This window comes from Amaranthus tricolor, chromosome 11, assembly GCF_026212465.1.
Source record: "Amaranthus tricolor cultivar Red isolate AtriRed21 chromosome 11, ASM2621246v1, whole genome shotgun sequence".
Lineage (NCBI taxonomy): Eukaryota > Viridiplantae > Streptophyta > Magnoliopsida > Caryophyllales > Amaranthaceae > Amaranthus > Amaranthus tricolor.
In genome coordinates, this window is record NC_080057.1 from 19069466 (window position 1) to 19092120 (window position 22655).

At 35.8% G+C, this 22655-nt stretch overlaps 1 protein-coding gene across 1 annotated transcript; it reads left to right on the forward strand.

Annotated features, from left to right (window-relative positions):
* The first annotated feature begins 14405 nt into the window (after nt 1-14405).
* On the forward strand, nt 14406-15803 carry LOC130827542 (repetitive proline-rich cell wall protein 1-like). The gene has a single exon (XM_057693281.1). The coding sequence runs from the start codon at nt 14464-14466 to the stop codon at nt 15631-15633; it is 1170 nt and encodes a 389-aa protein (XP_057549264.1). The 5' UTR covers nt 14406-14463; the 3' UTR covers nt 15634-15803.
* The last annotated feature ends 6852 nt before the right edge of the window (nt 15804-22655 follow it).

Genomic DNA, 22655 nt, shown 5'->3' on the forward strand with positions numbered 1-22655 from the left:
TGATGTATGTTGCATTATCGCATTAATCACTATTAACAAATAAACTAGAGACCAAAATTCATGACCCCAAACTCTCACGAGGAGAAATATCAAAACCCAATATATGGGTAGAACAACTATCTTGTATGGTGAGACAAATATTTATTCTAATAATATTGAAAAAGCTTAAAACGAAGAAATTAAGGGCTTAACATCAACTAAAAGGTTGATGATAGCTCCAAACCAACTAAAAGGTTGATGATACCTCCAAACCAACTATAAAGATTAGGGTTTTTTTAGTTAGAGAAGAGAGAAAAGACAGGCAGTTGGCTAAGATTCCTTTCACATTGGATAAATAATACTAATTCTCTTTAAACTATTTTAACTCTATTAAGTTAAACTTTATGAGATCTATAATACTCCCTCTGATTCAGCACTAACGTTCCACTTCTATATTAGGCTAGTGCACCATTAATGTCTCATTTTCTATTTTAGTTATGGTTTTTTCCCATTTTACCCTTACTAAAGTAAGTAAATAACCCTTTACCCCTTACTAAAGTAAGTAAATAACCCTTACTTTTAGGTTACATTATCTAATTACATCTATTACTTATATTTGTAGTGGTTCCTAATGCATTTTTTAATATCCGTGTAAAATCAATATGGGACTTTAGTGGTAAATAAGAGGGAGTATTAGTTTTAGAAAAGTTTTAGTTTTAACGCGTAACGGTTTGATTTTATATGTTTGTGTCGTATGATGTTTTTGATGCCAACCGAGATTAAGCTAATAAAAAAAGTTGCTCCATATGATTAAACTATTTCAATAAATCTTCTTATCACCTTTTAGTGCTCCATATGATTATGTTCTTGGTGCTCAATGCTTGTTCATCCAATTTTTCTTGTATTAATGGGGCTATTTTTTATTTATGATATTTGTTCTTATGTTTTGAAAGTATTGTGTTTGTTTGGCAGAGAACTACAAAGGGATATAGAGGAATTTATTTATATTGTTTTGTGTCATGGTGTGTAGAGTGTATTAGAAATTATATTTTGATGCATGTTTTTTTTTTTTTGAGTTTTATTTAGAATTTTATTAGTGAAAAAAAGGGCATAAGAATCAATTTTTTGGTACGTGGTTCAAATTTTTGATAAAGTTGTGATTAAAGAATTGTTTTGTACTCAAAATGTGTACTTTAATGTTGTGAGCATGTATATAACAAGTTTGATAAATAGGATTAATTTTGTACAATTATATACGCAAATAAATAAAATTAAAAAAATTAAAAATTATTTACTTTGTTATTATATACTTTGATTTATTTTTGTGGAAAATAATATTAATAATATGTTACTTAGATTTTTGCAAGGAAATTTAACTGATGTGTGATGTAATGTGGTTAATTGTACTTCAAATATTGAACCATGAATCGAGATTGAGGACATGATTGGTAGGGCTGTAAATGTGGTCAGAAACCTGTTTTACCGACTTGTTACCGACCGATACCGAACCCGTTTTTGACCGAATACAAGTGACCAGATACCGACCGCTACCGAACCCGAATGGTGACCGAAACCGTTTCCGACCTGTTTTACACATACCGAAACCGACCGGTACCGAACCTGTTTTAAACCGAAAACCGTTTTCGACCTGTTTTTATCATACCGTGACCGACCGATACCGAACCTGTTTTCAGACCGAAACCTGTTTTCGACCCGCTTAATACCCGTTTTTAACCGACCATTTTTGACCGAATCTATATTGTACCGAACCTGTATTATACCGAACCTGGAACCTGTTTTGTACCGAACCTGTTTTGGACCGAACTTATCTACATAATTCTTCTAAGTTGTCAAAATATAATAAAATTTTATATAAAATAATTAAATTAAACTTAATTATATTATTTCTATATGATAAAAATTAAATTAAATATAAATTTTTATAAAATAAATATATAAATTATAAGTTAATATATATTAACTCAGTAATTTAGTAAAGCCTTTTTCTTTTCTAAAAAATTAAGTATAAATTTTACAAAACTCAGAAATTGCAAAATTGCATAAACATAGTTCATACTTTGCAACCAATATAATTACCAAGTTCAGGTTAATTTGCTGACTAATTAATACTGTATTAAAATCAACATATAACAATATAAACCAATACAAAATATTAACCTATGAAATTGATAAACCACTTTCATTTCATTTAATAGTTTAGACGAAATTTAAAATAGATCCATTACATTTTTTTCCCTACCAATAATATAAACATCAATAATCCTAACTACACAAAAAGTCTTTTCCAAATTTTAGTTATGCATAAGAAATTGCAAAAGTATAACTCATTTCATCACTTTTCTTTAATTTTCTCAGAAGTATAACTCATTTCATCACTTTCATCTTCTTCCTCCTCTTCCATCACCACCTTAGATCTCCTGCTCCTAGTCCTCAATGCGACACCGCCTTTCAATAATCTGTAAGGAACTGCTCCACCAAACTTAGTGTACCTTAAGATCATATAAAAGTAACAACTTTCAGATACTGAGTATTATGATTAAGAGCATGAGATGGAAAAACGACAGAAAGTTATAATAAATAAAATAAAAAAAATATAAATTAATTATAAAATATAAATTGGGCGCTCAGATATGATAATTTGGTAAAAAACCCAATTACAAGAAAAAAATCTTCATAGAGCACTACACTTACCTGAAGCATTATCATCATGATCAGTGTTATTTTCCTCAATAACACTTAATATCTCCTTCGCATTTTCCTCGGGTTCAAACCCAAATAGCCAATTTCGCGTTGTCACCAAAATTTCAACATTTTTTGGTAACAAAGAAGATCTCAATTTGTTAAGGATCCGACCACCAACACTAAAAGCAGATTCAGATGCAACAGAAGTAATTGGAATGGCTAGAATATCTCTAGCCATTAGTGCGAGTGTTGGATAAGAGGTAGACTGTCCCTTCCAATATTCAAGAACATCAAAACCATCATAATCAACAACAAGAGACATGGCCAAATAAGAGTCCACATCACCTCTCGCCGTCCTAGATGCAGAAATACGAGGAAAATCATGACGTAACTTGCGCATTTGGAACGGACGAGGAGGACCAAGGTTTGACGGAGAGGGTGCAACAGGAGCAGATTGAGTGGTATTCATATAACATTCATATAAAGCAACAAACGCAGCAAGCACATCATTTACCTTTTGTTCAACCGCAGTAGGTACATACAGCATAGAATAATAATCACTAAGGAAAGTCATCTTAAAACGTGGATCAAGTAAAAAGGCAAAAGACAGAACCATAGAATGATCGGACCAATATTTATCAAACATTTCCCACATAGGAGCAGCCATCTTTCTCACAGCATCACTAGGATCTTGGTGGGAATCAGTCAAAATCTTTTCAATACATATTATGCAAGAAAGGTACAAATTTGCAGTGGGATATTTTGAACCAGAAAAAAGCTTGGTAATCTCATAAAATGGCTCAAGAAAATCACAAATATCTTGAAGTGTATCCCACTCATTCTCAGAAATAATATCAACATCAATATCCCTTTCACGAACAAGATATAAATCAATAGCATCCTTTACCTCAAGAGCCCTATGAATCATGTCATAAGTAGAGTTCCATCTAGTGGAAACATCCAAAACTAATTTACCCTTTGATTGCAAACCTTTATCAATTTTAGCTTTCTCAAAATTTGTAAGTCGAAAATCAGAAGAATCAACATATATAACAACCGCACGTAACTTAGTCACGGAATTATCAACAAGTTTCAAACCCTTTTTAACAATAAGGTTCAAAATATGAGCACAACACCTTATATGAAAATACTTGCCATCTAAAGGGAGAGGAGAAGAGGAGTGCAAATCACGTTTTAGTTTTTCAACCATCCTATTATTAGAGGAAGCATTATCAAGTGTGATTGAAAAAACTTTTCTACCTATATTCCAGTCATTCAACAAACCTTTCACAAACATGAATATAGATTCACCATCGTGGGGTGGGGGAAAACGGCGAAAATTTAACAAAAGGGAATGCAATTTATAATCATCATCGATGAAATGGGCAGTAAGGGCAAAATATGAACGCGAAGTACATGCTGTCCATCCATCACAAGTTAAGCATATACGACTCTTACAAGATTGCATATTGTCAAATACTAGTTTTTTGTACTTTTCATGTTCACCCATTACGCATTTAGTTATCGTATATCTAGACACATCTTTGACATTAGGATTTAACCAACGATGCAATTCTCTAGTTTTAATATGCTCTACCATACTCAAACAATATCCATGATATAATATCGAATCAGCAAACTTAAGCACGTAAGTATCATGATCATACACAACATTAGCGTTTGGGTTATTTTTTATGAACTCTTTATAACCTTTACAGCCCTCAGTATGACGTTTATAATTAGTTGTACCTGCACTACCTGGTGCTGCCGCCTCATAATCGCAGTATTTACACTTTACCGTCCGTACGTCATTGGGGTACGATACATGGTACTGATCCCAAACCGGTGACGTAATTTTTTTATGTTTAACAACTCTTCTTTGTTCGGGGACAGCCACAGCAGGGTCAGCCATACCTTAAAAAAAAAAATAACACCATGGGTTATTTTCAAACAAAAATAAACCCTATATTCAAGCACAAATAGTCAAGGCAGCAAAGAACACAAAAATGAAGCAAAGATTTATAATATCTAAATCCTTCTGTTTTCCAAAAACACATATGACAACAGGAATAAGAAAGTAACTAATAGTAGTAATTCAGTTAAACTTTACAAAATATTGCAAGTGTTTCCAACGCATCTTCAATTTTATCAACAACTCGAAGAAAATTGAGAAAAAGATTAAACAGAGTAAAATCTATTGATGGAGATACAAAACCTAAAGTACATGAAATTCAGAAGGCATTTCTCGCCGGAAAACGTGGACATAGAACTCATGGGAGCAACTGGTCGAGAGCAGCTACGATATACTCCATTTTCGAGAGCAAGAACATGAAAAATGGAAAATAGAGAAGAAAGGAAAAGGAAACAGAAGATATTTAACCCTAGTTTCCATAATCTTTTTCATTCTCTGATTCAATTTCTTTTCCACATAATTTAATTCCTCTTATAGTTAGATTGTTGTTTTCCACATAATTTAATTTAAGCAAGAACATGAACCGCCAGACCGAATTTTTTGGAAGAAGACTAAATCGAACAAAGATTAAACACGAAAAACAAAGATTAAACACAAAAAACAAAGATTAAATACAAAAAACCCTAAATCTAACCCTAAACGAACACATTAAACCCAGAAAATTAAATACAAAATCAAATCGAACAAAAAAAAAATGGAAGAAGACTAAATCAAATCAAATCGAAAATGGAAGAACACAAAATCAAATCGAACAAAGATTTTAAACACAAAAAACAAAGATGAACAGATTTGATAGATATTAAACAAAAATCAATGAACTAAACTTGAGGAGTAGAAATACCTAAAACTCTACCAGCCGGATTGGAGGAGAAGGGATGGGATTGAAAGAGGGCCGCCGGTTTCAGTGAGAGGATGAAGAAGAGAGAGTTGGGTTAGGGTTTAGTCGAGCGGGAATTGGGAAATAAGGTATTGTATCAGATTCACATTCAGGATGACGAAAATACATCAAATCCCTTTTTCATCCGGCGACGTGGCACAATCTTGACCACTGATATGATATTACCATTATAAATCCAACGGCTTAAACCCGTTATCCGTGTGCTATCAATATAACCAATAACATTTTATCATCAAATTGGACAATTATATGATTATATCTAAAATAATTTATTTGAGTAATATAAATATTTTATATCAAATATTAAATATTTTTATTATTGAATTTGGTCAAATTACATAATTTAGGCTATTTAATTCAAAGTAAAAAAAAAGGTGGAGTACTACACTAGTTTCATTTACTATAATCTATAATAGATCGAATTATGATAAGTGAACTTTGAATTACGATCGATTATTAATAATAGCCTATAAATTACTTTAGAGTTTAGAGTATTCAAGATCAATAATAACTAATAACTAATAGTAATAAGTAATAACATTGAGTTAACAGTCAAATGTCAATGATAGTCTATAAGTCTATAACTATAACTCTATAAGTCAATGATAGCCGAAAAATAACCGATCCGAAATACAACCGAACCGAATAACACCCGTCCGAAACCGACCCGATCAACCGAATGAACACCTCTAATTATGACCGATCACATTAGTTGAAAATAACACACCCCATGGACAAACGAAGGTCAATTCAATCAGTGATGAAGATATATTATTAAGACAATCTAACAAACTTACATTGTGACATTAATAACATATTATTGTTGTAAATTGTAATTGTCTAATTGATATTAGATGAAGTCGATCAATTAACATGTTATGATCTATTAATTAACTTAGACGGAGTTGATTAGTTGAATTTGATGTCATAAAACTCATAACCTAACGACATCTATAAAACTTGATGTGAGGTTCCACCTTCTATATATCATTCCCATCATGGATAAACGCATGATCAATGACATTATGAGGCAACACGATGCGATTTTTTACCAAATTGGAACAGAATAATTGGAACATAATTGAACTGAATTAAATCATGGTTTAAATGAATTGAACTGAACCGATATCAACCAAATTAACCGGAATATCGGTTTAACTGAATTGAACCGAACCGATACCAACCAAAACTGAACTGAACAGAACTGAATCCCGGTTCAACTAAATTGAACTGAACCGATACCGACCAAAACCGACCGATTGTGACCGACCGATTCTGACCCGCATACCGATTGTGACCGACCGATTACCGATTTTGACCGCCCGGTTATGATCTGTATACCGATTACGACCTGCAAAAAACCGTTTTTGACCGACCGAATGTGACCTGTTTCCGGTAATGACCGGACCGATAAATACCGGACCCATACCGACCGACACCCGCAACCAGAAAAAAACCGGATTCGACCGGATACCGAATAAACCGACCGATACCGACCGGTACCGAAAGACTTATACGACCTGCTTTTGACCAACCGTTTTTTACCGAACCTGTTTTTGACCGACCTGTTTTCGACCTTTTAACCCGTTTTTACAGCCCTAATGATTGGTGATGGTAGTAAGAAATATTTTGAACGGAAAATTTGCATCGAATGTGTTAGAGTATATAACATATCTTGAGGCCCCAGGATATGATATTGTCACGGAACCAATTCAACCAAAAGCTTAAGCTGATGGTTGAGGCCCCAGGATATGTTATATACTCTAACACGCCCCCTCACACGAGAGCCCTTTGGGCTAGAAGTGTGGATGCAACACATGTTCTCCTCATACATGGTGCTCAATATTCCACTTTGAATGAGGGGTGGTTAAGATTCGAACCCGTGACCTTTTGTCACATTGGCTTCTGATACCATGTCAAGGAACCAACTCAACCAAAAGCTTAAACTGATGGTTGAAACCCCAGGATATGTTTTATACTCTAACAGAATGGCATGTCACACGCTAGTCATAATGGTTGGTATATTTAAGCCATTCATGTCCCGATTCGATTAAAATTTGTTTAGATGCTTAAATAAATTAAAAGTAGTTAAAGGCCATCAAAGTTGAGATTAGATATTTATTTGCTGTTACTATCAGCAAAAAAAGAAGCTGGTTTAATAAGTCAAAATCACTTGACTGATGTTACTAATTAACGAACAAAAGAAAGAAAATATCATACTGTTTAAAAGGACAAAAAATCACATGTTAATTCTCTATTATCAACAAAGAAGCAAGGGGTTATTAATTTTTTTGTCCTTCAAAACGATATGATATAGTTTTCTTGTTGTTCGCTATTAGTAACAGCAAATAAAGTTTCGGTAAATTTTTTTCTCTTATTCGCTGTTAATAACTACGAACAAACTATAACCTTAGACTCGAATAAGGAGACGCTTATTTGGAAATTAAAATTTTCGAATCTTATTTTAGAGATTTAAAAAAAAATCTCATTTTATTAATTTTTCAGATACCCAATAGAGTAATGATTATTCTGTTCCTTTGGTTAAGGTCCTAACAAGGACCAACCACGGGAGTATGTAAAATTACGGAAAAAGAATTACTTGATAAAAAAGTTACTTTTAATAGGTATTTCAAATACTTGCTAAGTATTACTTGACAAAAGAATTACTTTTAATAGGTATTTTGAATACTTTCTAAGTATTACTTGATAAAAAAAATTACTTTTAAAGGTATTTCAAATACTTTCTAAGTATTACTTGATAAAAAAATTACTTTTAATAGGTATTTAGGAACAATTAATGAAAAAGATGGGTTTCTAATATGGCAAATATGTGTGAAAATTTGTTCATATTGAAAAGCAGTTTATTTACAGTTACTTTGTTTATTCATTACAGTTAATTTGTTTAAGGTAGTTACATATTAGGCAGTTACCCATGTTCTTAGAAGTTACTACATTTTGAACAAATGCTCATGTATATATATGATATGCTTCTAAGGAATGAAATAATATATCAGAATATTTTTTCCACAAAAACCAACACCAGAATTCATCAAATTATCATGGCATCAGAGCCTTAGGGTTCGAATCCGAAAAGGCATCATCATTTACCTGTTCTTACCTTGTAAATGGCTGATTCATCAGAAAAACAAACACAGCAAACCTTAATGTCCATGGAACAAATGGAACAAATGTTTCAGATGTTCCAGAAAATGAACAACTCAACCAACCAAACCGAAAACCCAACATCATTCAAAATCTCAGAAAAACTCACATACCACAATTATACAAAATGGTGCAAATTAATGCACGTTGCAATTGGAGGACGGGGGCGGCTCAGTCACATCACTGCCAGACCCCCACCACTATCAGACCCCAATTATAACCAATGGGCACAAAAAGATGCCATGGTCATCGTGTGGATAATCGAGAACATAGATGGAGACATCGTCAATCAATTCCTGGACTACACAACAGCACACAGCCTATGGCAAGGGATCGAAGGCCTCTTAGGATGTGGTAGGGATGAACTACAAATCTTCGATTTGAGTTCAAAGGCAGCAACCTTAAAGCAGAACAACGACACTATCGAGGTTTACTACGGTAAGCTCAACATGTTATGGAAAGAAATAGATAGAAGAATGCCAAATCCGATGAATTGCCCACAGGATATAACAAAATTCAACAAATACATCCAAAGACAGAGGCTCTATCAATTTCTTACAGGGATTAATGATAGTCTTGACAAAGAAAAAAGGGACATTCTCAATAGTGAACCTTTACCGATGGTGGAAACGGCATACGCATCAATCAGACAAGAGATCACACGCCAGCAAATCATGACCGGCGTCTCATCACCGGGAACGAGTCCCTCAGAGATTGCCTCGGGTTTATCCACGAGAAACAAACCCTTCCAAAGAACCCGAGAAGATGATGATCGGAGAAAACTCCGATGCACTCACTGTGGCGGTTCCAGACATACCAAGGAGGGGTGCTTCAAACTTGTGGGATACCCCGAGTGGTGGGACGATCTACAGAAGAGGAGAGCCGCCACCAAGGCACCGGCTAGCCGGACCGGCGGCAAGGCTAACCTCAGTACCACAGATCAGCCGACATCATGTCAAAACTCAGGTGAACTAGGAGAATGGTGCACAGAGGAAGGAGAAGCAACAGTAATCTCAGAGGATAGATCTAAAAATGGTGAGAATCAGAAGTGGGAAGAAAGAGAAAGAAGAGCCGTCAGCCAAAGGGAAGGGAAAGGGAAGGTCAAATGCCAAAATACCCCTCCACCTCCCTTTTATAGCCCTCAAACCCTAACACCCCCCTTACACCCCTCCAACTCTTTACAATCCGGCCCAGAATCAAAACCCAAGCCCAGTTCCACTTCCAGCCCACAAACTAACAATCCCAAATGTCTTCTTGGACATAACAATGACTCTCAATGGATCTTTGATTGTGGGGCAACAGATACGATGACATTTGACCCCAGTGACTTTGTATACACCCATCCTACTAACCGCACCCACATCCAAACTGCTAATGGGGCATGTGTACCGGTTGCCCAGGCTGGAGCTGTCAATATCTCTCCCTCCCTTCATCTCAAAAATTGCTTGCTTATTCCAAATTTGTCTCATAAATTATTGTCGGTCAGTCAGTTAACAAAGGACTTAAACTGTACGGTTTTTTTAACCTCTGATCATTGTGTTGTACAGGATGCTCGGACGGGGACGATCATTGGGCGTGGTACTGAACGAGGTGGCCTATACTATGTTGATGAGGTAATTCAAAAAGGTGGTGCAATGCTTGCTCATGGATCTCCTGCTCACCAATTGCGTACTTGGCATCGGCGTTTGGGTCACCCATCCTTAGGTTATCTAAAACAACTCTTTCCTTCTCTCAAGAACTGTATTGCATCCCTCGATTGTGAAACTTGTATCTTAGCGAAGAGTCATAAGCAGTCCTATTTTCCTAGAAATACTCGTGCTCCCAAAGCCTTTGATGTAGTACATTCTGATGTATGGGGCCCAGCACCACATACTGACAATCATGGTTTTTCATATTTTGTGTTATTTATTGATGATTATTCTCGAATGTGTTGGGTTTATTTTTTGAAGCACAAATCTGAGGTTTTTGATGTCTTTGTCCAATTCTATAACATGATTCTCACTCAGTTCCATGCAAAACCAAAAATTCTTCGCTCGGATAATGGTGGTGAATATATCTCAATGGCAATGAAACAATTTTTTCTTGACCATGGCCTTATCCACCAAACTTCCTGCCCCGACACCCCACAACAAAATGGGGTGGCTGAACGCAAAAATCGTACCCTCCTTGAGGTAGCACGGGCCCTAATGTTTGACACTCATGTGCCTGTACACTTTTGGCCTGAGGCCATTGCTACTGCTACCTATCTTACCAACCGGCTCCCCACAAAAACCCTCCACTTCCAGACACCTCTTGCCACACTCCATTTGTATACTCCTGTTCCCTCTTCTCACTCCCTTCCTCCTCGCGTCTTTGGGTGTGTTGTGTATGTCCATCTTCCATTACGCGCCCGCACTAAGTTCGACCCCGGGCAGTAAGATGTGTATTTCTTGGGTATGGCACTACGAAAAAGGGCTATCGCTGTTATGATCCTATCCATCACAAGCTTTATACCACCATGGACTGTGACTTCCTTGAACACTCCCCCTACTACACCCAACCTCGATCTCAGGGGGAGAGTATGAGTGAGGATCTCAGTTGGTTGACTCATCCCTTGGCTGACAGTCGAGATCCCAAGGAGCAAGTAGGCACTACCACCGATATTGCTACTGACATTGTTACTGAATCATCTCCTCAGACTACTACTCCAGTCCCTGAGCATCCTGGCCCCGAGCATCCAGCCGAACGAGAGGTGACACCGAGTTCTACTTCTCCTTTCATTGATGTATCCACTGACTCTATTGTGCCAAGTAGGGTTGTTTTTCCCAGGAAATCTAATTTGCCCCCTCGAAGTACAAGAGGAATATCCCCAAAGAGATATGATCCTGAGTATGAATCCCAGAGATCCCGATATCCTATCGGTAGATCGGATGATGAACAACTATCACAAACAGCTGTTGCCTTCAATGCATCTCTCTACTCCAGCGCCATTCCGAAAACCATTGAAGAAGCCCTCCAAGAACCAAAGTGGAAGCAAGTTATGGATGAAGAGATCATGGCTCTCCAGAAAAACCGAACGTGGGAAAAGTGCAGATTACCAGGTGACAAGAAGACGGTTGACTGTAAATGGGTTTTTTCAGTCAAGTATCATGCTGATGGATCCATTGAGCGGTATAAAGCTAGGCTTGTTGCTAAAGGGTACACATAAACTTACGGGGTAGACTACTCGGAAACATTCTCACCTGTGGCTAAAATTGATACCATTCGAGTCCTCTTCTCAGTAACAGCAAATAAAGATTGGCCTCTGTTTCAATTTGATGTGAAGAACGCCTTTTTACATGGAGAGATTGAAAAAGAGGTATACATGAAGCCACCACCAGGGTATTCAAATGAGTATAGCCAAGGAGAAGGGTGTCGACTTAAAAGAGCTCTGTACGGCTTAAAACAATCCCCTAGAGCATGGTTTGGGAGATTCACTACAGCAATGAAGAAATTTGGCTACAAACAGAGCAACTCAGATCATACTCTATTTCTCAGGCGAAGTGGAAAACAAATTACATGCCTCGTGATTTACGTAGATGATATGGTGATTACCGGAAACGATTCCAAGGAAATTGATCGTCTTAGGAGCAAATTATTCCAAGAGTTTGAGATGAAGGATTTGGGACAACTAAAATACTTCCTAGGAATAGAAGTCCTAAGATCAAGGAAGGGGATTTTCATCAATCAGAGGAAATACATCTTAGATCTCTTAGCAGAAGCAGGCATGTTAGATTGCAAGCCAGCAGATACTCCTATGGTAGCTAATCATGGTCTACGAATTGTTGAAGGGGCAGAAGCAACAGATCAAGATCGCTATAGACGGACAGTGGGAAAACTGATCTACCTATCCCACACAAGACCAGATATTGCCTACGCAGTAGGAATTGTAAGCAAGTTTATGCATCGACCTCAAGTGGAACACATGGTAGCAGTTCTGAGGATCCTGAGATACTTAAAGGGAACTAGTAATAAAGGAGTCTTCTACGCAAAGAATGATAACCTTGACCTTATTGGTTACACAGATGCTGATTGGGCTAGTGATCGGGACGACAGGAAGTCAACTTCGGGATACTTCACCCTTGTAGGGGGTAATCTAGTCACCTGGAGAAGTAAGAAACAGAAGGTGGTTGCTTTGTCCAGTGCTGAAGCAGAATTCAGGGGGATAGCAAAAGGAATTACAGAGGTCCTATGGATTAGGAAACTCCTAGGAGAGCTGGGCTTCCTCCAGGCACAGGCAAGCCCTTTATATTGTGATAACAAAGCAGCAATAAGCATTTCCGAAAATCCAGTCCAACATGACCGAACGAAACACGTAGAGATTGATCGACACTTTATCAAGGAGAAACTAGAAAGCAAGGTCATCTGCCTTCCATTTGTTAGATCTACAGACCAACTAGCTGATATTCTCACAAAAGCAGTCTCATCACAGATCTTCAATAGCACTTTATGCAAGTTAAGCATCGGTGATCCCACGACCTAACTTGAGGGGGAGTATTGGAAAGCAGTTTATTTACAGTTACTTTGTTTATTCATTACAGTTAATTTGTTTTAGGTAGTTACATATTAGGCAGTTACCCATGTTCTTAGAAGTTACTACATTTTGAACAAATGCTCATGTATATATATGATATGCTTCTAAGGAATGAAATAATATATCAGAATATTTTTTCCACAAAAACCAACATCAGAACTCATCAAATTATCAGTTCAAACTTCAATGGCTTACAGATCAACAATGAAATTCTAGTTTCGTGAAAATTCGTATACTCCGTAACAATTATCATCTTCCAATAATTCACATAATATTCAACTTGTTTCGGTGAACAATATCGCATTTTCTAATATTAGATTTGACCATTACGACTATTCTTGTAATCACAATTATTTTTCATCTTATATTTACTGCTACTTGCTACCATTCGGTGATTAAAAAACATTTCACATAATTGTCTGGAATTTATATATTTTCGAGTTGCCACCGACTCAATATATAGTATGACATTAAATGAGAAGAAATGAAATATTTGAAAGTGTGACTAAATGGAGTAGAAAACGAGTACGGATTTTTGAATGAAAGATCAAGGAACGACGTACGATAAAAATAGCATACACCGATGATAATGATGTTTATAATTGAAACTATCCTTGTAAGATCGTAGAATTGTGTTATGATTCTAACGTGTAATTTCTTGAGCTAAGTAGAATCGCACGATTACACCATCATTAAGATCATACCTATGTTCCAAATCGGTTGCATATGTAGAATCATAAATCAGAATTGAAATTCTAACAACCATGAGAATAAAGATCCACCACTTTCTTTTAATCAAATCGTTAAATTTTAATTTTTATTTAATTTTATTAATACAATTTATTTTCTCACATCATTTATTAACAATATCTATTTTTTTCAAAGCACTTCATTTCTCTTTTATTCGTTGAAAATGACCAAGTATTAGCTATTAAGATCAATGATAAATGATTATATTAGTGTAAGTGATCTACATGTCTCAATTACACAAACACATGGAACAAGTCAATTCAATCGGTTAATTAAGGACAAGATTGTGCTGACAAGGTAATACCTAATCTAACTATTTTATAATCATTAATGAAGATTTAAATATCAAGAAATAAACCCATGTAACACTATATAAAGGACGTCCACACACAAGTATCATAACTCATCCTTTCATCATCTAAATTTAGTGAGTCATCTCTTATCACAATGGCTCTAATTAGAGTATCTTTCATAGCTTCTCTACTCATGACTTTTGTGGCACTTTCATTTGCTGTTGATTCTTATGGTTATAACCCTACTCCTGTCTACACACCATCTCTCGTTTATAAGTCACCCGTATATACCCCTTCTCCGGTATACAAGTCACCCGTTTATACTCCATCACCTATATATAAGTCTCCTGTGTATACTCCATCCCCTGTATACAAGTCACCTGTATACACTCCATCCCCAGTATACAAGTCACCCGTTTATACTCCATCTCCGATTTATAAATCTCCTGTGTACACTCCATCCCCAGTATACAAGCCACCCATATATACTCCATCACCAGTATACAAGTCACCCGTTTATACTCCATCTCCTACATATAAGTCTCCTGTGTATACTCCATCCCCAGTATACAAGTCACCGGTATACACCCCATCACCAGTGTACAAGTCACCCATTTATACCCCTTCACCGGTTTACAAGTCACCGGTGTACACACCTTCACCAGTATACAAGTCACCTGTTTATACTCCATCTCCTATTTATAAGTCTCCTGTGTATACTCCATCGCCAGTATACAAGACACCTCTGTACAATCCATCACCAGTATATAAATCACCCGTTTATACTCCATCTCCTACCTACAAGTCTCCAATGTATACTCCATCCCCTGTATACAAGTCACCGGTCTACACCCCATCACCAGTGTACAAGTCACCCATTTATACCCCATCACCGGTTTATAAGTCTCCTGTATATACACCATCACCAATTTACAAATCACCCATTTATACCCCATCTCCTATTTATAAATCTCCTGTGTACACCCCTTCACCAGTATACACCCCATCACCCGTGTACAATTCACCGATATATACCCCGTCACCAGTGTACAAGTCACCCGTTTATACCCCATCACCAGTTTACAAATCTCCTACATATACACCATCACCAGTGCACAAGTCACCCATTTATTTCCCATCACCAGTGTACAAGTCACCTATTTATAACCCATCACCAGTTTACAAATCTCCCAAATATAATCCATCACCAGTATTCAAGTCACCTATTTACACACCATCACCAAAATACAAATCTCCCGTTTACTCACCATCACCAATTTACAAATCTCCGGCCTACATCCCAAGTCCTCCATATGGCTATTAAGAAATGTATTATGTATGACTAATTGTGTTGTTTGCCAAGTTCTTGTTTTGGGAAGGTGATGCATACTCGGAACGTTTGTTGAGTTGAGTGCATTTGTATTTTTTATGTATTGTTTAATATTCAATATAATAAAAGCAAAAGCTGAAAATATTTTGCTTAATTAGTTTACTTAATATATGAGTATTTGACTTTGACACAATATTAACATTCATATCCTTCATCAACGAACATATGCTTTTAACAAAAATATCACGCTTAATTACGTATGCTTTAGTCGACAATTATAATTATAGGTTTGTTGAAATCCGCAGCTATATGCTTACTAATCTCGCATACAATGTTTTTCTAGAAGATTTATTGTCAAATATTAAAGGGATGGTAAGGAAAAAGCGTTGGAAAAAAATAATGTTTCTAAAAGTTTTATATTAAGATGTTATTTTCTATTGTTATATGTTTTAATGGTAAATAAAAATTGCTAAAAATCTCTAACCTTTAATACTGCTCGACTGTATGGGTTCGTTCGACCTAGTTGAGCAAGTATTGGGTGTTCAACTCATCCGAATTCGCTTCCTCGAGCCTTAGAGGTTAGGTGATTACTGAATATGCCAAATATTCTCGATTTGTCTTTCCTTTTGACATTGAACATCAAAACATTAATGGAAGCTTAAAATTCCGAATTTCCAAGCAGAAGTGTAGAATAACTAATACTAGCTAAGCCATAAAATTGGCGTAAAATACTTATACAACATAGCTAACAAGTCTGGTGTAGAAAATTTCTAATGACTCTAAAAACTTCTATGACACTTCAAAAGTTTAAGGAAAAAACTGTATTTAAAAAACATCAAACGCGATTAAAGTTACGACTCAAGAAAAAGAAAATATATAGTAAATGAGATTAATGGATTGCAATGAAATAACAAGGCAAATTTTGTTACTATATCTTAGCTTTGTTTTAATATTTATATTCAATGAATTATAATGAAATAAAAAAGTAAATATTATGTCATGATATCATATATTTAGATTTAAACTCGTTCTAAAACATCTCAAAATTTTCGCCATATAGTGTTATTTTTGTAGTGTTTATATCTAATTATCATTTCATCCACTGTTACAAGATTGGATGCTTGAAGAGTAAAGCATAACAACAGAAGAATTATTTCTCTTATTCAATCAAGGATGAAAAGGGGAGATTATATAGGAAGATACAATCAAGAAAGCTAAGGTGTCATAACAACAAACATCCTCAACCAACTAACTAATAAAACAGAAAGTAAGAAAGTAAAAGACTATATAGTAATTGGAGGAGTCTTAACATCCTCCTCAAGCTTGGAAAGGTATGGAGCATGCCAAGCTTGGACATTAGAGGCTGGAGCTTTGTTATTATTATTTAATAATAATGGTAATATATACTGATGTTGTTTAATAATAATAACAAATATTCAAAACTTTTTTATAGTCTCAGATTAAGCTATGAGACATAATAGACGACAATTTTATAATTTTGTCGCATAGCTCAGCGATTTCGCTTTTCTATTTGTTGTGTTAATAGTGTGATAAAATCAAATATTGAAATATTAAGCATAATAAATCAAATATTTTAAGCTTTTCTTTTATTATTTTGAATATAAAACAATACGAAAAAAAATACAATTGCAATCAACTCAACCAATATTTCTGAGTACTTTGTAACATGCATAACCTTGTAAACGGAGATTTGTATATTGGTGATGGTGTTTAAACATGTGATCTGTATACTGGTGATAGAGTATATGTGGGAGATTTGTAAGTTGGTAATGGGGTATAAATAGGTGACAGGTAAACTAGTGATGGTGTATACGTAGGAGATTTGTAAACTGGTGACGGAGTTTAAATGGGTGATGGAGTATACATTGGAGATTTATAACTAGATAATGAAATGTATACGAGTGACTTGTAAACTGGTGACGAAGGTGTATAAACGGGTGACTTGTACAATGATGATGGGGTGTACACTGATGACTTGTATACAGGGGACTAGAATACACGGACACTTCTCTAAACCGGCGTGTCCCGTGTCGGACACGTGTCGGACACGGACACGCGACGGACACGCGAAAATCCGTGTCCGACACGCCAAATGAAGTGTCCAATATTTTAATATTTTTTCGGACACGCTGACACGGCATGGACACGGCAAGGGACACGACAAGCAGTCAAGGACACGTTTTTTTGAAAAAAAAATAAAAATAAAAGTTGAAATATTGTTCTTGATTTTTTTGTATATCCTCTTTGAATATTTGTTAATTGCTATTTGTTAAGGTTAAATTGTTAATGTGTTATTTGTTAATCTTAAATTCTTAATCTTAGTGTTTGTAATTTGAATTTTGAAAAGTTGAAATGTTGTTTTTGATTTTTTTGTATATCCTCTTTGAATATTTGTTAATTGTTATTTGTTGATGTTAAACTGTTCATGTGTTTGTAATTTGAATTTTGAAAAGTTGAAATGTTGTTCATGATTTTTTTGTATATCCTCTTCGAATATTTATTAATTGTTATTTGTTAATATTAAATTGTTAATGTGTTATTTGTTAATCTTGATTTTTAAATCTTAAATTTACCTATTTATTTGGTTTTCTTTGATTTGGTTTGTATGACTATTTTTAAATAGTCATGTTGTTTATTTGGTACTTATTTGTATTTTATGTGTGTTTTATGTTTTTAAAGTGTTTATTTACATATATCAAATGAAAGATTGTAAAATTATCTTTAATTTGATATATTTATTATATTACCATTTTAGTGTCCCCGTGTCCGCCATTTTTAAGTTGGCGTTTTCCCGTACCCGTGTCGTGTCCGTGTCCGTGTCCGTGTCTGTTTTAGTGCAACCTAGACAGGGGATGGAGTATACACAGGAGACTTGTAGGTAGGTGATGGAATATGGACGGGTGATTTGTATACTAGTGGTGGAGTGTATATGGGTGACTTGTATACTAGGGAAGGAGTATATACAGGAGACTTGTAAATTGGTCATGGGGTATAAACAGGTGACTTGTATACTGGTGACGGAGTGTATAGGGGTGACTTCTAAACTGGGGATGGAGTATATATACAGGAGACTTATAAATTGGTGATGGGGTACAAACGGGTGATTTGTATACCGGTGATGGGGTATACAACGGTGACTTGTATACTGGAGATGGAGTATACACAGGAGACTTGTACGTAGGAAATGGTATGTAAACGGGTGATTTGTGTACGGATGGTTTGTATACAGGGGACGGAATGTACCCAGGAGACTTATAAATAAGAGATGGAGTATAAACGGGTGACTTGTATATTGGGGATAGAGTGTATATAGGTGACTTGTATATCGGGATTTGAGTATACACAGAAGATTTGTATGTAGGAGATGAAGTGTAGAGGGGTGATTTGTGTACTGGAGAAAGTGTATAAATAAAAGATTTATAAACGAGAAAAGGTGTGTAGACCGGAGTAGGGTTATAACCATAAGAATCAGCAGCATATGAAAGTTTCATATGCTGCTGATTCTTATGGTTATAACCCTACTTCGGTCTACACACCTTACTACATCCCAGATACACAACCCACCTGTATACACTCCAGCCCTAGTATATAAGTCACCCGTTTACACTCCATCTCCTATTTACAAGTCTCCTACGTACACACTATCTCCAATATACAAGTTGCCTGTATACACTCCGTCTCCATTATAAAAATCACCCGTTTATACTCTATCTGCTACATACAAGTCTCCTATGTATAATCCATCCCCAGTATATAAGTCACCAGTGTACACCCTATCACCAGTGTACAAGTGACCCATTTATACCCTATCACCGGTTTACAAGTCTCCTGTGTATACTCAATCCTAAGTATACAAGTCACCGATACATATACCGTCGCTAGTACACAAGTCACCTGTCTACATTCCATCTCCTATTTATAAGTCTCTTGTGTATACTCCATCCCTGGTTTACAAGTCACCAGTATACACTCTGTCACCAGTATACAAGCACCCATTTATACTCCATCTCCTACCTACAAGTCATCCATCCCTAGTATACAACTCATCGGTGTACACTCCATGCCCAAAGTACAAGTCACCTATTTATACCCATCACAGGTTTACAAGTCTCCTGTGTATACTCCATCCCCGGTATACAAGTCATTAGTAACACACCATCACCAGTTCATAAGTAACCTGTTTATACTCCATCTCCTATTTATAAGTCTCTAGTGTATACTCCATCCCGTGTTTACAAGTCACCAGTATACACTCCGTCACCAATATACAAATTACCCATTTATACTCCATCTCCTACCTATAAGTCTCCTGTGTATACTCCATCACTAGTATACAAGTCACCGGTGTACACCCCATCATCAGTGTACAAGTCACTTGCTTATATTCCATCACCGGTTTACAAGTCTCCTGTATATACACCATCACCAATTTACAAGTCACTCGTTTACACTTCATCACCTATTTACAAATCTCCTGTCTACACTCCAGCTCCGTTATACAAGTCACCGATATACACCCTATCACCAGTGTACGAGTCATCTATATATATCCCATCACCAGTTTACAAATCTTCTATATATACGCCATTACTTGTGTTCAAGTCACCCATTTATATCCCGTCACCAGTTAGAAATTACCTATTTATATACCATCACCAATATATAAATCTTTATTTATACATTATCATCAATTTACAAAACTCCAGCATACATCCCAAGTCCTTCATATGGCTATTAACAAATGTATGATCTATAATCGTTTTTAATTTGCATGCTTTGGAAAGGTTATGCATGTTACAAACTACTCATAAGTGTTCAAGTTAAGTGCAATTGTATTTCTTTTTATTTATTGTTTTACATTCAAAATAATAAAAGTAAATGGTTAAAATATTCTATTTGTTTTGCTTGATATTTCAGTATTTGACTTTAACACTATCAAAATTCTTATCCATCTTTCACATTACTTTTAAACAATACCTTGCTCAATTCTCCATGCCTTTTTTGACAGTAATAAAACAAATTGTTCTGGACTTTTTTTGTTTATGATATTTTGTGAACTTACTCATCACATATACAATATATGTTTGAAAAAATATGGTTATGATGGGTAAAAACAATATTAAAGTGTTAAAACACAAGGAAACTATTGGTAATTAAGAAAGTCAAAGGTGATTAGGAATGGTCAATAAAAGTCAAAGGTGATTGGTGATGGTCAACGTTCATTTAGGCTGGTCAAAGGTCATTTGTGTTGGTCATCGGGTCATTTGACCTGAATGATGTAGACTTTTAATACTTTAATGGCAGTAATTCGTAAAAAATAAACTTTAAACCTGTAATTCGTAAAAGCTCCTAACAGAGAACTGTTGCTCACTTTCTCAAAATATTGTTGTAACTTGTAATTGAGGGTCTATATGAAAGTTAGCAACATTATATCCTTGAAACTAGTTGTAGTGATTAGTTTCCTATCATATTAGTAGAATATTAAAGTGCTTGATGATCCCTCCAAGATTAGTAGTATTTGGGAATATTAATTTTGGGATGAGAGATGAATATATCCATCTAATTTCTTCCCTTTCTTTTTCACAATCTAAACATAACCTTAATATATGTGAGAAAAAGCCTAATTTCATCTATACATTAACACTCTTCTAATTTCATTCATACAATTCAAAATTTCTCTTAATTTTTTATCAAATATCTAATTTTTTAAAGGAAAAATTACCGTGAATAATATAACTTTTTGTCAATTTTCCTACAATAATATCAAGTATTGATTAAGCATGAATAATACCAACTGAGGGGATATTTTCTAGGGATGCAAACGGGGCGGGGCGGGGCGGGGCGGGGGTTGGAATTCCCATCCCCATCCCCATCCCCATCTGTTAATGCAATACCCATCTCCGTCCCCATCCCCGTGGCGGGTACAATTTTTTTCCCCGTCCCCTCTCCGATGGGTTTGTACCTAAAACCATCCTCGCCCCACCACCCATCTGGGTATCCATTCCCGTCTAAAACCCATTTTTCCCGCCCTACCACCCGTCAAATCCTCGCTTAATACTCATATGTGCCACATATATATTCAGGAAGCTACGACAACAAGATTCTCCAGGAAGCTTCGAAGAGTAGAATCAAATTCAAGAAGCTTCGAAGAATGGAATCAAATTCAGGAAGCTACGACAACATTTTCAAATTTTCAATAGCTTAGAAACAATAATGTTTCCAGATTTTTAAACCCAATTACTTAGATTATAAAATCAAAGATGAAGATAGTAATCAAATTCAATGGTCGAAAGAGCACATTACAAGAAATTACGATTAAGAATTTAAGATTAACACTAAGATTAAAGATTAGAACAAGATTAATATTAGGATTTAGGATAAAGAGTGAAAATACCTTAAACAAAATCAAAAATTTCGATTTTTAGGGATTCTTCGATTCGATTCGAACAACCCACAACCCACAGGGAAGCAGCAGGCAGCAATGCAGCACCGAGTTCGAGTGTTCGTCTGTGATGGAGGAGCAGCCGGCGGTGGCGTGGTGCGAGAGTGCGGCAACGAAGGTGGAGGAAGAGGTGTGTAGAGTTTTTAGGGTTAGAGTTCTTTCACTGAGAGGAGTGAGAGCAAGAGAGGAAATTGAGAGGGAAATGGAAATTCGAGTGTTCCTGTGAGGCTGTGACTCTGTTTTTGAAATTTCTTTTTTTTTATTAAAAAAAAAACAAAATTTTTTTTGAAAATAAATTTAGGATTTCCCAAAATTTGTACATATCTTGAGGCGGGGCGGGGATGAGGCGGGTATCACCTAAAACCCATCCTCATCCCCATCCCCGTGGTGGGTATGAATTTTATGCCCATACCCGCCCCATGACCCATGTACCCGCCCCGCCTGCATCCCTAATATATTCATAAAATAATACCAACTTTAGTTTGTTAACTAATTTACAAATTTTTTTTTGTTTTATGATTATCTGTAGTTTGATTTTTTGACATGTTAGAAA